The sequence below is a fragment of the Pangasianodon hypophthalmus genome, chromosome 6, assembly GCF_027358585.1.
Source record: "Pangasianodon hypophthalmus isolate fPanHyp1 chromosome 6, fPanHyp1.pri, whole genome shotgun sequence".
In the NCBI taxonomy this organism is placed as follows: Eukaryota; Metazoa; Chordata; class Actinopteri; order Siluriformes; family Pangasiidae; genus Pangasianodon; species Pangasianodon hypophthalmus.
The window spans coordinates 25386539-25401159 of NC_069715.1; the positions used below are offsets into that span (position 1 = coordinate 25386539).

At 37.2% G+C, this 14621-nt stretch overlaps 1 protein-coding gene across 5 annotated transcripts; it reads left to right on the top strand.

Annotated features, from left to right (window-relative positions):
• Positions 1–9: 9 nt before the first annotated feature.
• Positions 10–14336, top strand: yif1b (Yip1 interacting factor homolog B (S. cerevisiae)). 5 transcript variants are annotated; one of them, XM_034305489.2, is made up of 9 exons: positions 10–220; positions 1375–1473; positions 3188–3408; positions 4751–4855; positions 6729–6807; positions 7680–7737; positions 8604–8759; positions 9771–9864; positions 12579–14336. In XM_034305489.2, exons 3-9 carry the CDS (start codon positions 3202–3204, stop codon positions 12732–12734), a joined length of 855 nt encoding a protein of 284 aa, XP_034161380.2. In that variant the 5' UTR covers positions 10–220; positions 1375–1473; positions 3188–3201; the 3' UTR covers positions 12735–14336. The 5 variants fall into 5 exon arrangements, with proteins under 5 accessions (XP_034161380.2, XP_026770277.3, XP_034161381.2 ...); XM_026914476.3 differs by having other exon boundaries at positions 10–211; XM_034305490.2 differs by having other exon boundaries at positions 10–211; positions 1375–1455.
• The last annotated feature ends 285 nt before the right edge of the window (positions 14337–14621 follow it).

Here is a 14621-nt window from a genome sequence, read left to right on the forward strand (position 1 = left end):
TGATAACGGACGTCATATGGGTAAGATTACGTCACTCGGGTTGAGGGGAAAAGAAGCCGGTATCTTTGGAGATGAATACGAAAGTAATCTCATATAAAGTCGATTTATGAAAATAGTGTTTTTAACATTTAATAATCGAAGAGAAGTGTAATATATATATATTTATTTTTTGTGAGGATGGATTACACGAATCAGAGTGGGTTCAGACAGCGTAAGTTACGTACGTCATGTTATTTGTGTTGTGATTTCTTTCTTTTTCAGTTTCAGTTTTTTTGCCCTTGTGAATAGCTAATTCAGCTACAATTATTCAAATTTAACTTTAGTAAATTCACTACACATGTATTTATATACCACGAGTAATATCTATATTTATCCCAGCTGACAGTATCTACTGGTAGGCCGGAAAGCATGATTAGTTAGCCCGTTTGGCTCCGGTTCAATCCCAAATATCTCTCTCCTCCCCATATAAGTGCACTACATCACTTCATCCGGTATGAGGCAGCTGCTGTGACGCCCTTTCACTCAGGGCACTAAATTTCAAGCAGGAAGCTGTTTGGGATTAGGCCTATTTTTAGCTCGCGTACAGAGAACCGTCCATGACACTTCTATGCTTCGCTAAAGCTAGCTTATTGAATCAGTTGAATCTGTTAGCTGGCTAACTAACATTGCAACTAAGTACAATGTTAGTGGTATCACGTAATAACAAGCTAATTGTCCTGAATGTTTAGTACAACTCGGTATTTACAGGAGCTAACGGCTAATACTCATATCACGCTATCAGTGGCTAGGTTAGCGGTAGTTCATTCATTCATTCCTTCATTAACCTGAGCCTTGTGTTCTATTCGAGCTAAAATTCATTTTGCAAATATGAACATTTTTTTTCCAAAATGACACTTTATGTGCTTAGCTAATTTTCTGTAAGATGGAACAGGATATATTTGCTTTATACCGCAGCGCTGCTGAATTCTCGATTCTGATTGGTCAGAAGGAATTGACTCGTTTTCTATGACAACACTTCCGGTTCCAAGGCAAATCACGTTTTTAAAATTTTTTTAAATAAATGTTATATTATGTTTTATTTTCTTTTATTATTATTATTATTATTATTATTATTATTATTATTATATTAAGAACTCATTCATAGGGGCAAAATGTGCTGTTATTTACCCAAACAAATGAAATCAGGGTACACTCAGCACTAGTTTAAATCTCTATTGACCTGCAATACAGTCAAGCGTTTTTTATACACTATATGGCCAAAAGTATGTGGACACCTGACATTAATGCTCATGTGCTTTTTGAGCATCTCTTTCCATATTTATTCCCCTTTGCTGTTATAATAACCTCCACTCTTCTGGGATGGCTTTCTACTAGATATTGGAGCGTGGCTGTGAGGTCGTGAGGTCATATAAGAGGAGGTCTGAGGCGCAGTCGGTGTTCCAGTTCATCCCAAAGGTGTTCAATGAGGTTGAGGTCAGGGATCTGTGCAGGCTACTCGAGTTCTTCTGGAGCTCTTCTACTCCAACCTTGGCAAACCATGTCCTCATGGGCCTCGCTTTGTGCACAGTAACATTGTCATGCTGGAAGAGGTTTGGGCCTCTTAGTTCCAGTGAAGGGAAATTGTAATGCTACAGCATACAAAGACATCCTGTAGAATTCTGTAAGGATGTAACGATACACTCTGGACAATTTGATTCAACTTGATTCTCAGAATATTTTGAACAAAATTTGAATGAAGAAAAATTATGACTGAAAAGACCCCCTTTTTATTTTTAAATCATAAACAATCTAAAATAATGTGCATTTTTGTCTGTATAAACCTAAGTAAATAAAAAAATTGCTACAAACAATGGTTTAATATTGTAAACAAAATGTGCTAATGGTACATATCTTAAAAATATCACAATATCTTGAAAATAAAAAATAAATTTATAAATTCTCCCCAAAATTTGATTGAATAAACAAAGACTTTGACTCGGGGCAAATGATCAACTGATAGTAGCCAATAGAGCTCCAAAGTCGGCTAAAATGTCAGACTTCCAAAACCTCTTTTTTGGGCAGTGTAGATCATAGTAGTGTGGGGCTGGTGTTGAAAGCCAACTGAGGAGCTCTTTTTAACTGTTATTATGTGGCCATGTAACTGTACAATAATAATGCAAGTCTGTCGTTGTGATCCGAAGCTATCGGGCCCAACGCACTCTGTATGTAAGGGGGCAATTCTGTGCTTCCAACTTTGTGGCAGCAGTGTGGAAATGGCCCACATATGGGTGTGATTGTCAACAGTCCACAACCTTTTGGCCATATAGTGCATCTGCCTTCTGTTCAGATCTTTTAGACTAAGTTTATACTAACACGGTGCATCTCAGTCATCTCCGTAGCTCCCTAGATCGTGAATCAGTAGATTGTGTACACAAGTTCGGGTGCTGGTAAGGACCCTGGCTCACTACACATTGGGACACTGATGACTCAATTGCCAGCGAAATGAGTATGTACTCACATTGTAAAACGTCACCACTGGCATTTATCAACAACAGGCAGGACCGATATCTTTCTGAAATTATATGTCATATAAATTTGTTAGCTTAATCAATTACGTGTTTCTATTGTGGTACAACACGTAGGATCGTAGGCTAGCTAGATTTTTTTAAAATCATTAAACACTTAAAACACTCAAACAAACTGTATATAGAACATCAAATAAAGTTAAAATTGCTAATTTAATTAATCATTTGAAAGCTACCATAACAAGCTACTTACATTCGTAGACGAAGTTGGCTGAGAGTTTGACTGCCATTTTATTTGAGCTGAGAAGCTTCAGAAAATATGAAATCATTTCTAGTAAGGGAACATAGCATGAGCATTGACACTCCCTGGTTTTGTGGTGCATTGTGGGATTGTTTTAGGGAAGTGAATGTTCCAGTGCACTGGAAGGATTCTGCAATTGAGACAGCTCATAAAATGGTCAACTCCCTGATCAGTGCCCTGACTCCTGAACTAGGGAACTGATTGAGATGCACCCACAGACTTATTGGATGCACTGAATAACTGAGGCTGCTTTCCAGATACCTTCCTGTTGGATGCTTTAATGTCCTACATAGCCCGTAGAACCCATTATTTCATACTCAGTGTAATGAGCCATTTGGGATTCAGCCTGTCTCTCACTCAGAGATGTGTGTTTGTGTTTCAGAAGCCAGGGCGAGGATGAGGGCTCCTGGCTCAGACTCTGGTGAACCCCGTCAGCTTTTTGATGACACCAGTGCTGGACAATACAACTCTGGACCTGGCAGCATGGACAAAGGAGGGATGGACTACGCAGGACAGGCCATCCTCTCAGATCCAATGTCCAATCTCGCTATGGCTTATGGGAGCAGTCTCGCAAGCCAGGGCAAACAAATGATGGATAAAAACGTAAGGACTCTATTTGTTTTAATTTGCTTATTTGTCCAGAAATGAATGTGTCTATGTGGAGCAGATTGTGATATTTGAAATCTCCAGGCTGGGTGGCATTTTTATATCTGCCTTGATCCAAAATTGAGCTTAGGCTCCCGTCTCTTGATACAAATCTTTAGCATAGTCAAAAGCCAGAATCAATATTTTTCCTGTTATAGTCCACAAATTCAGCTTTCTGGATATATGCTATTAACATCACCCCACTTCAGTATAAAACAGGCTACTTCACCCAACCACTAACTAAACATAAAGGACCGAATTATGACCCAAGAAAAAAAATCCTGGGAACAGCATACTCTCATGTTAGAGGGAGCAGGTAGTCAGACGTGACAAAGTTCACGTGAAAAAGAAAGGCCACATTTATTAACATGGGAGCGTATTGGATATAGCATTAGATTACAGCATTCATTCACTCATCTTAAGTAACTGCTTTATCCTGGTTAAGGTCACTGTTGTTTAAATGACTTATTTGTATTACATGTGTTTTGGAAAATAGAACCAAATCTTTTAAAAAGAAAATATCACTGGCAGATACAATCAAAAATAACCTGATTGGTCAGAATTCCTTCAGGAGTGGGCAGGGGTGGGATTACAGAAAAGTCCAGTGCACACCACCTATTTTTTATGCATACATTATTCTTATTGAAAAAGAGCACTAATCATTAAAAAAGCTGTCAGATTAATGTAAATTACTTCAAAGATTTAATACTAAGTACTGCCACAAACAACTAACATTAATAATTAACATGTTAGTTGTATGAATCTAAGAAGATGAAAGTTGTCACTTATTTAATCAAAGCATGTATTATATTAATATATTGAATAAATAATATTCTTTTTAACATAAACATGAATCTGAAAAGTTAAAGTTTATTTGTTTACCCAGAGTAACATTTCCTTGCTGATATTTAGCTCAATTTTTACATTTCTTATTCTGTCTGTGATGAACAAAAAAATCCTTCAGCTTGTAGTCGATAAATGATACTGTAGTGCTCTATGTGCTCAGTAGAACAGCATTTGAGATTACAAAAGTAGGGACCTAAGTTGGATCAGAAATACAACAACCAAAACTACTTTGGCTTATTGGAAGACATTAAGTGTTAAAATTCATATGAGTGTATTGCAGAACTGAAAATACATGTGCTTTTCACTTACGTTGCTGACAAAACAAAAAAAAAAAGGCACATGATGGAGCACATGATCTTTGTGGTCATGTGTGATAGTACAGATAACAATTTTATCACACTTAATTTCATATATTTTTCCAATTGCTTGACATTTAATCTCTCTAAATTCACAGCTTGACCGTTTCATCCCCATTTCCAAACTGAAATATTATTTTGCTGTGGACACCGTTTATGTTGGCAAGAAGCTGGGACTGCTGGTATTCCCCTATATGCATGAGGTACGACTGATGTGTTCCTTATGTGCTACATAAACTTGTGCATACTTGCACCTGCAGATGAAGGGTCTAAGTAAACAGAAATTCCACTAGGAAGGGAGTTACAATGCTAACACAGCCCCATGTCACGCAGGCATCTTGTTTTATTATTTTTTTAAAGGTCTGTGTAAGTTAATACATCTGAATGTGTTGTTCAAAGAGTGCGAGATGAAATAACAAACCAGCAGCACTGCAAGTGTCAACTTATTTGGTTAAGAAAATAATGAAAGCATTTAAAAAATAAAAAGAAATCTTGTAAGATGTTTGCATGATTGCACTTTCCAGCAGTAGCAGCATATTATTTTAATTATTATTATTTTAATAACTACTATATGTATAACAACATATATTACTATAATTATACCATTAATCTTTACATTAGATCAGTTTTTTTTTTTTAAGATTTTTGCATCCAAGCATCTCCATCCACAGTAAAAAGCATTTCCAAGGACCTCTTTATAATCAAAGTACAGATTTAATTTTAAGAATAAGGCTAATATCACCATCATATTAATTTATTTGATCCATTAGAGCTTTTTATTCCTGCATTTTCCAGTCATCCAGATGTAGGTTTCAAGCACTCCCATTTTAACAGCACTTAACATTACCTGCATAAAAAATTTTTAACATTCATTTTTTTTCGATGTTGAGTAAATTAACCCCTTTCATTTCAAGTGACAATTCAGTTAGGCTTGCAGCTATGATAACTCATAGCTGTAGTCAGGGATGCCCTGGATATACATGACCCCACTTTGAGGACCATGGCATTAAACAACATGAAATGGAAATCATAATCCATTTTTCTTCCATAACGTACATTTTTCAAATGCATCAGAGTCAGTATGTCATTCAGAGATAGCTGAGGGTAGAGAACAGGAATTTTATTAGTTAGAATTATTTTTTTTTTTTTTCTCTGGTTGTGCATTCAGGGTGGTCTAATCAGGGAAAAGTCACTGTTTTTTGAGGGAAGATATATATATATATATATAGTTTGTGGACACCTGACCATCACACCCATATGTGGGCCTTTACCAAACTGACACTACAAAATTGTGAATCACACAATTGTCTAGAATGTCTTTGTGTGCTGTAGTTTTATAATTTTCCTTTATTGGATCCAAGGGGCCCAAAGATGTTCCAGCATGACAATGCCCTGTGCACAAAACGAGGTGTGGAAGAAGTTGAGTGTCCTGCACAGAATGCTGACCTCAACCCCACTCAACACCTTTGGGATGTGTTTTTTTTTTTTTTTGGGTACACTGACTGCACCCCAGGCCTCTTCGTCAAACATCAGTGTCTGACCTCACTAATGCTCTTGTGGCTGAATGAGCAAAAATCCCCACAACCACACTCCAAAATCTAGTGGAAAGCCTTCCCAGAAGAGTGGAAGTTATTTTAACAGCAAAGGGGGACTAAATCTTGAATGGGTTGTTCAAAAAGCACATATGGGTGTGATGATCAGAAGTCCACAAACTGTTGGCCATATATTGTACCACCAGGGATATAAACACCAGGGATATATATATATATATATATATATATTAATCTTTATATTTAATACAAGAGTATGCCATCATAATGGTATCACCGACAAACCCCTAGAGATGAAGTGTCTTTCTGTGTGTCTTTGCACAACTGTTTTTTTCATTGTAACAACTCTCATTTTTTTCTCTGCTACTCTAATATCATCTTAAATAGTTTCAGTTCAGATTGTTTTAATACTCTTAACGAATGCAGTAAGCTCTGCTTGATGTGCCGTAATCAGGTTAGGTACCTGTTAGCTGTGTGTATTTGGTGAACCTGGATCTTTGGTGTCTCATCAGTGCTTTTGTTACAGAACTGGGAGGTGAGTTACCAGCAGGATACTCCAGTAGCTCCACGCTTTGATGTCAATGCTCCGGACCTGTACATTCCCTGTAAGTCATTTATATATTTCATAACAAATCGCCCAGAAGTTTGAGTACTGCTAGTTTGAAATCACATCCTTTAAAAGAGAGGAATGATTATTAAGTCCTAGATGCAAATGAAACTGTGTATTTAGATGTATTCAGCATGGTTTATTTATCATGATCTATAGCATGCTCTTACGTGAGAGGACACAGGCTGTGTTTACACTGAAAGATTGATCGAAATAAATTGGATTGTACATTTTGAAAGAACTTTGTGTACCATAAACTGTTGAAAATCTCTTTTTCATGCAATCTCCATTTATATTTTATTTTTACATGTACATTACATGCAAACTGAACCAAATTTTATGCTCCTCTGAGAGAAAAAATTGTCACTAATGGCACATTGTTCCACAATGGTCACAAAAACAAATAGTTAGTTGGCCAGGCTCTGAGGTTGCCTTTTGTGCCTTTTGACACTCCCACCTTGTAGTATGACGACTGTAGGGTGTAAGACAATCAAACCGTGGGACCCTTTGCTGCAATCTCATAGGAGACTTGGATTATTATTGGGAACAGTAGATGGAACACCAAAATATGTCACAAACTCCAGCTGAATTGTGCCCAGTCAGTGGAAGAGAGGGTTAAAATTGGCAGAAACCAACAGGATTGGTCCTTGTATTAAGGCATAGGGAGGAGTAATCAAATACCAAATTTTTTTCAGTCACTCTGCTTGTTTTGCTTTGTCAGTTTTAATAGAATATCTGATCCAGTTTAGTCAGTTTAAACCACCAGTCAGATTATTACCCAATCATTAGGCTGCATGCAAAGGTACCTACTTTGTACATAGTATGCATGCCATGATCTCATTGTCTAATCTTATCACCTTATCATTTCAGCAATGGCTTTCATCACATATGTCCTGGTTGCAGGCCTGGCGCTTGGCACACAGAACCGGTAAGAGTGTTTTTTTGCACACTTCTGCACTCTTGTGATAGATCCTCATGCATTAGGGCAGTGGTGGCTCTGGGTTACTGATCAGAAGGTTCGAGAGTTCAAGCCCCAACACCTCCAAGCTGCCACTGTTGGGCCCTTAAACAAGGCCCTTAACTCTCTCTGCTCCAGGGGCACCATATCATTGCTGCGCTCTGCGACCCTGCGCTCTGACCCCAACTTCCTAACAAGCTGGGATATGCAAAGAAAAGAATTTCACCATGCTGTAATGTATATGTGACAAATAAAGGCCTCTTCTATTTCAGGGCACCAGAGGGACCACTCTATTTAAAGACACAACCCGAGCATACTCCCCTTCTATGGCAGACTGTCAGACAGTGTGTTAGATATTTTCTGTACAAAAGCTGTCAAAACACAAAACCAGTTAAACTTATGAAATTGGTTGAAGTAGTCTTTGCATAATGTGTTTCTTGGGTGCTGAAAACATCTGAGTGTATAGCATCAATACATCTACTTTTTTTTAAAGTTTAATTAAAAGCTTAATTATTGATAATATGTGTTTATCCAGAGCGAATTATAATTAAGGAAAATATATAATAATCAATGATGTGGTATTATGATGCAAAGCATAGTTTTTACCCTGAAGTTAATTTTATTTTATAACCCATAATGTTTTAATCCTCTTATACTACAGTAGTTTGCCAACTTAAGTTTTTTTTTAATGATACGTCGTCACATTTTAATTGTTTACATGTTTAATGTTGTGGGATATCTGGTTTAATGTTGTGTAATGGAAATCTGCAGAAGATTACCACAGCTGTGTTGATTTGCATTACTGAATCTGCCTCTGTATATGTCTCTATATTCAGGTTTTCCCCTGAGATCTTGGGGATGCAGGCTAGCTCAGCCCTGGTCTGGCTCATTATTGAAGTTCTTGCTGTTCTCCTCAGCCTTTATCTGGTCACAGTGAACACAGACCTCACCACCATCGATCTGGTGGCCTTTTCTGGATACAAATATGTTGGGTAAGGTGGCTGATTAAAGGCTGAATAAAATGATCTACTCTACTTCCTGACAGGTTTCAGCCACTGATATAGCTTTTTAAATATGTATGTAACATAATATTTTTTAAAGAAGAGCTGACATTCTGCTCTAGTGTACACAACTCTTAAGAACAAATAATTCCCAAAGCCTGTACTTACCCTATTTCTATATGGAATTCATTATTAATCTTTGCGTTAAGAGTTTCCAAGCACTGACATGCCTGTGAGCCAATTTCACCTTGTTTATTCAATACTTTTAATAGTAGATGTTGCTACAAAGCTGATATCCTAATGAGCTAGTTGAAAGCATGTCCGATAGAGAAATTTCTCTATGAACGGAACCGAATCATAAAGAACCGAAAGTACAAAAGTACAAAAAAAAAGACACCTCTTAGTTATAGCTTCTACTATATAAACACACTGAAAGTGATCCACCCAGATTACTCAGTTTTTCACTTCCCCATTCTAACTTGCTGCTTAAAAGAAAACTCCGCCCTGAAACACTTCAAATATATTGCTTTATTTTTAGTATTCCCATGAGAAGTTAGTGGATGAATGTGTGGGTTTTGGGTTCTTTTTTTTTTTTTTTTTTTTTTTTTTTTGGTGATGAACAAAAACAACAATCTCAAACACAAGAGATAATGATCAGGTTTCACTGCTTGCTCCTAAAAACAAAGGAACAAGAGCTTGTTTTTTTTTACTCGCTAATTTCCACCAACATTCAATTTCATATTAATGAGAGATACTATGTAAAAAGTTGTGGAGACAACAAACATTTGACTCAAAGTCCCACAATTCAGTGGAGCAGCACGACACTGTTACACTGAGTTACGGTAGAGGCTTGGCTAGTCTACAAGATGTCATGGTCTCGTATTATGTAATATTGTTAAAATATATAATCAAACAGATCATGGAAACATCTCCAAGCTAGTAATATTGTGGCACCTGGTAGTGTTTGCTGTGATCATTTATCATCTTGTCTTCTCTCCACAGGATGATAGTAGGAGTGTTAGCTGGGCTCCTGTTTGGAAAGACAGGATATTATCTCTCACTATTCTGGTGCTGTGCTTCCATCTTTGTCTTTATGGTGAGTGCCAAGTAATTGTTTCATTGCATTTGCTGATGAGATCAGAATTTGTTACTCTTATTTTACCTCATATATGGTTTGATCATTAATGACATCATCAGGTCAGGAAAAATCACACTGTTATAATGTTTTAAGAGAAATTACCATGTAAGTCTGGCTATAGAATTTAGGTAATGGTGACATAATAAAATCTTTAACCTACACTTTACCAAATGTTTATATTAAATGAATAATAATTATTCAGTTCCATGTTACTATTCAACTTGGAAAGTTTTTGATTTCCTCACATCTTTTCTTCTTGGTGCTTTATCCTGGTGCAATGACATTTACAGTTGTACCTACACCACAGGCTTTGACGTACCTGGTTTGCTTTGGGATGTTTGGGAAACTGTACAAGTGCACGTGCATCAAAGTTTGATGCATTCTCAATAATGCATGCTAAACAATTTAATTCTATAACCTTGGCCAAAACTGTGGGTGATGTGCAAGGCCTTGATTGGTAAATGTTGAGACACAGCTAGCAGACCTGCATTTGTATAGGAACATCACATTTTAACATCAGTGTACACTGATACAAGCTGTCACTAAAAATATGCAAAAAGAGCAGTTTTTTCTTTTTTCTCCCACTAAAAAAAAACAGTAGATGAACATTAGACATTTAGGTGTTGCATAGGACTTTTGACTTCTCAGATATTAACTGAGACCCTGGAAGCCCCGCCCCCTTCCCACCAATCTCACACTAGTAATCTGTTGTCACTTCCCGATTTTCCAGCTTGTAAGATGCATTGATGCAGCACCCTTTCTGTTTTTAATTCTTTAATGTGAAAGAAAATCTGTATATATGTCAATGTATGTTCAAGTTGGCGATTAGGCAAGTATATAGTTAACTATATTTATTAAAGGTGTTACCGAAACATTTCTGATTGGCTGGTCTGAGCATGTGTGGGCAGCACGCATGTAACAGTAAACAGCATTGAGTAATAATTTGACGTTCCCCTGTTCCTCGTTTATTCAGTTTTAAGTCAGATTCCCCAGAATTAAGCACTACTTACTTAAATCACGGGTCAGACATGTAACATTATAGATCATGGTTTAAAATGTGTCATTGCTGTTCCTCTTTCGGCTGCTCCCGTTAGGGCTTGCCACAGCGGATCATTGGTCCGCGTATTTGATTTGGCACAGTTTTTAGGCTGGGTGCCCTTCCTGACGCAACCCTGAGAGCGCACTGCAGCTGGGGTTGGTTTCCTGGCCGGGACTTGAACCCAGGCTGTGGTGGTGAGTGTGGCCTAACCACTAGTCCCGGAAGCCCATGGTTTAAAATGTGTAATTGTACTAAACAAACTATGATATAGTCACTGTTTTTACCCATCAGTTGTATTTTATTGTTGCCTTATCGGAACATGATTTTTTGTTGGTAAAAATAATTGATTTGTTATGTCCCAAACACTTTGAAATGGCCAGGTTACGTCTGAAGTTCCAGCAGGCCGTAAACAAGTCCTGATAAGACACGTGTTCAGTTATTGAGCTTCCACAACAGAGAGACCAAGACAGCTCAAATTTCTTATGCGGATAGACAATTTATTACTTGGAAAGATGACGTGCAGCTTTTGTTGATTTCGTTGTTACTTTCTTTATATGAAAGCTGTAGATACCAGTGTGTACACCACTAAGGGGTGCTGAACACCAATGTTCTGCCATGCTCATTCAAATTTCCTGAATCAGTTGTGATAGCAATCATGACAAAGTGAATACAGTGTCATTTGTCACAACACAGGAAAGGCAGCTCTCAACCGTATGTTTTCACAATTACGGAAACGCCCCACTGCATAGCTGTCCAACTTATTACCTAACCTGCTGACCTTGCAGACCTGAGTAGCAGTTAGGATGCTTGTTTGTCAAATGCTTTGTCAAGTTACTGGTGTTGTCTGTTTTGCACTGATCAAATTTTGTGTTCTGGTTTTGAAAGTGGTATTTAACACTTGATTTCATACCTGACTGTTACAAACATCAGCTAAATAGTGCAATTGTAAGGGCTCTATTTTTCCCTTCTTAACCATCCTCCTCACTGTGGTAGGGACAGCACACTCACAGGTTTAATTCCTGGCCAATTTCCAACTATTTATGACCCTAATTTGGTTTAGTGGTATTTTTAACTACCTATTCATATTTTATTATTTTTTTAATATCCATTACCTGATTTGTCCAGGTCAAAAAACATCTCCTTTGTGTTGAAAGGTGTTTTTTTTTTTTTTTTTTTTTCTTTTCCATTTTAATGGATGACAGAGTATTTTACGTGTGTGCAAAATTATACCCCAGGGAAACTGGACACGGTTAAAGACCACAGAGTTCCTGGGGACTGAGGAATGTGCTTAGAAATAGCCACACTTTTGCACCTGATATTATTCTAAACCCATTTTTGGCTAATGCAATCACTAAGTTAGCTGTTGCAGGCAATGTTGATAGCAATAAAACAAGTATTGCATTTTCTCACAGACTGTAGTGAACTATTGTAGTGAACTATTGTAGTGAACTATTGTAGTGAACTATTGTAGTGAACTATTGTAGTGAACTATTGTAGTGAACTATTGTAGTGAGCAATATTCCACAAATGAGCTACTTTGTATTACTGCAAGAATGTTCATTTTGGGCTCAAAGACACAGCCTTTTGCTTTACTGAATCATGGTGTGTGCGTGCTTATCTGTGTGTGCTGTAGATCCGAACACTGAGGTTAAAGATTCTGTCCGAGGCGGCTGCAGAGGGCGTTCTGGTCCGAGGAGCCAAGAATCAGCTGCGCATGTACTTGACCATGGCCATTGCTGCAGCACAGCCTGTGTTCATGTACTGGCTAACTTTCCACCTGATTAGGTAAGAAGTGGAGCCACATGACGCGACCAATGATAATGAAGGACGCTACCACTACAGCCATGACTGAAACACTCACTCAGTCCTCCTCAGAAGAGACTTGAAGCAAGGAGAGTCCATTTGCACAAATGCAAACAAACGAACAAGCATTGTGAAGGCTCACATACAACAGTAGCTGCGTTAAGTCAGTTACGTTCCACTTGTACATTTATAAGATGGACTATTAGCTTTTTATGTTTTTTTTTTTTTTTTTTTTTTTTTTGTACGATATAGAGTGCAATTATTAGTATAATTATTATTTTTTAAAACAATGTGAACATTTGAAATACAGGCTGAAAATGTATATTTGAGCCAGTCTGCAGAGTTTACTCCAACATCCAGGTAGCTGTTAACACCAAATACCTGTTATATCTTTGCTTTTGACTATGTCCATTTGTATCTGTGTATGTATATGCATTTCTCTGCTACTGATTTGAAGAAAAAAGAAAAAAAAAAAAAAAAGCAAAATATGTCTGTATGAAACTACTGTAAAGTGCTTTAAAGGACTTATTCAGATGGTGTGGCAAACAAAAGCCTGACTTTTTTTTGTAATTAAAACAATGACACAATTTCTAATCTTGTTTTCCTTAAAATATCATGAAATAAGGAGTTCTAACAGATTTTAATTAAGGGAAAAAGGGTTATGTCAGGTCAAACCGAAGACTATATAAAGTGTCTGCCTTCCTACTTGTGTTACATGACCATGTACCAGAAGGTGTAAAAGAGCTGAGAGACAAAAAGCTTATAAGAATAGGCTTGGAGACAAGGAGAGTTTGCTGTTTCATATAAAGAATAAAACAATTGGGGTGTGCTGTTATAAGAAAATAATCAACAATGGTGCGGTGTGCTGTTGCCTGAGGCAAAGTGGAGTTATTGTTACCAAGCCAAAGTTGATTGTTTTCCAATAACAGGATGTCCCAAAGTGTTTTATTCCTCATATGCCACAGCAACAATTCCTTTTTTTATTTTTTAAAGACGTGCCATAATTTTTTATCCATTTATACTTGTGTTTCATGTTGTGGAACCTCCTCAAAACGACTTAGTTCCTGTTGTCGAAAACAGTTCTTCCCTCACAGGCTTCACAAGAAAGTAAAATATGGAGTCCTGCAGCCTGATTAAATTGGCTGTTTTAATTTTATACTCACTTATATACTTTATACTCAGAATATTACGATTGTAGATTTCTGTAAATAAATCAATGCTACAATTACGTGATCATATTTCTAAAAGAGACCCGATATAAACTCTCTCTGGCTGTTAATTTAGCTGTTTAAATGTAAGAGTTTTATCACTGAGGAGGCATTTCAATACAGACATCACCCTAAGAAACAGTGTGAAAAGCACATTTGTCAATTTCTGTCAAGTTTTTTTCAAGATTCTTTTATAAATGGTGTGTAGTTTGAAAAAGTGGTGGGGGCAATATTACTCTGAGCAACTTTGAGAAAATCAGCAGAAGAAGTGTTTCATCACATTTTCTGCTAAGCGATGGTTGGTGCACAGTACCTGTCACATGACAATGTGAATAGAATAAACTTGGAGCTTTTCAAGAAATAAAATGAGAGTAAAATCAATCAAAAAACACAGTCTCCAAAATTCACTTAATTCAGCCCCCCCCCCCCCCAACCAAATGTGTAGATAAGACTAAAAATACTGGTGACAAAGGGACTTTTGAGAGTGATATGCGTCACCCAAACTGAGGCCATTTTCTGTTTCCTGTTTAACATTAACTACTGTACACCCTGTTAGAGCCTTTTCTCCCACACTCTTAGATTCCCTTTAAAGTTAAAATAAACCTGTTTCTAGCTCTTTTTAAGTGTCAGCAGTTCAAAAAGGCCTCATTTTAAATTCAAAATGC

What these genes read in the sequence shown, in the direction of transcription:
- yif1b (XM_026914471.3), top strand. Translation starts at nt 178, where the DNA reads ATGGATTACACGAATCAGAGTGGGTTCAGACAGCGTAAGTTAC. An exon ending in GTTCAGACAGCGTAAGTTAC is followed by an intron (nt 221 to 3,187) that starts GTACGTCATGTT and finishes TTTGTGTTTCAG; the next exon opens with AAGCCAGGGCGAGGATGAGG. An exon ending in GCGCTTGGCACACAGAACCG is followed by an intron (nt 7,738 to 8,603) that starts GTAAGAGTGTTT and finishes CTCTATATTCAG; the next exon opens with GTTTTCCCCTGAGATCTTGG.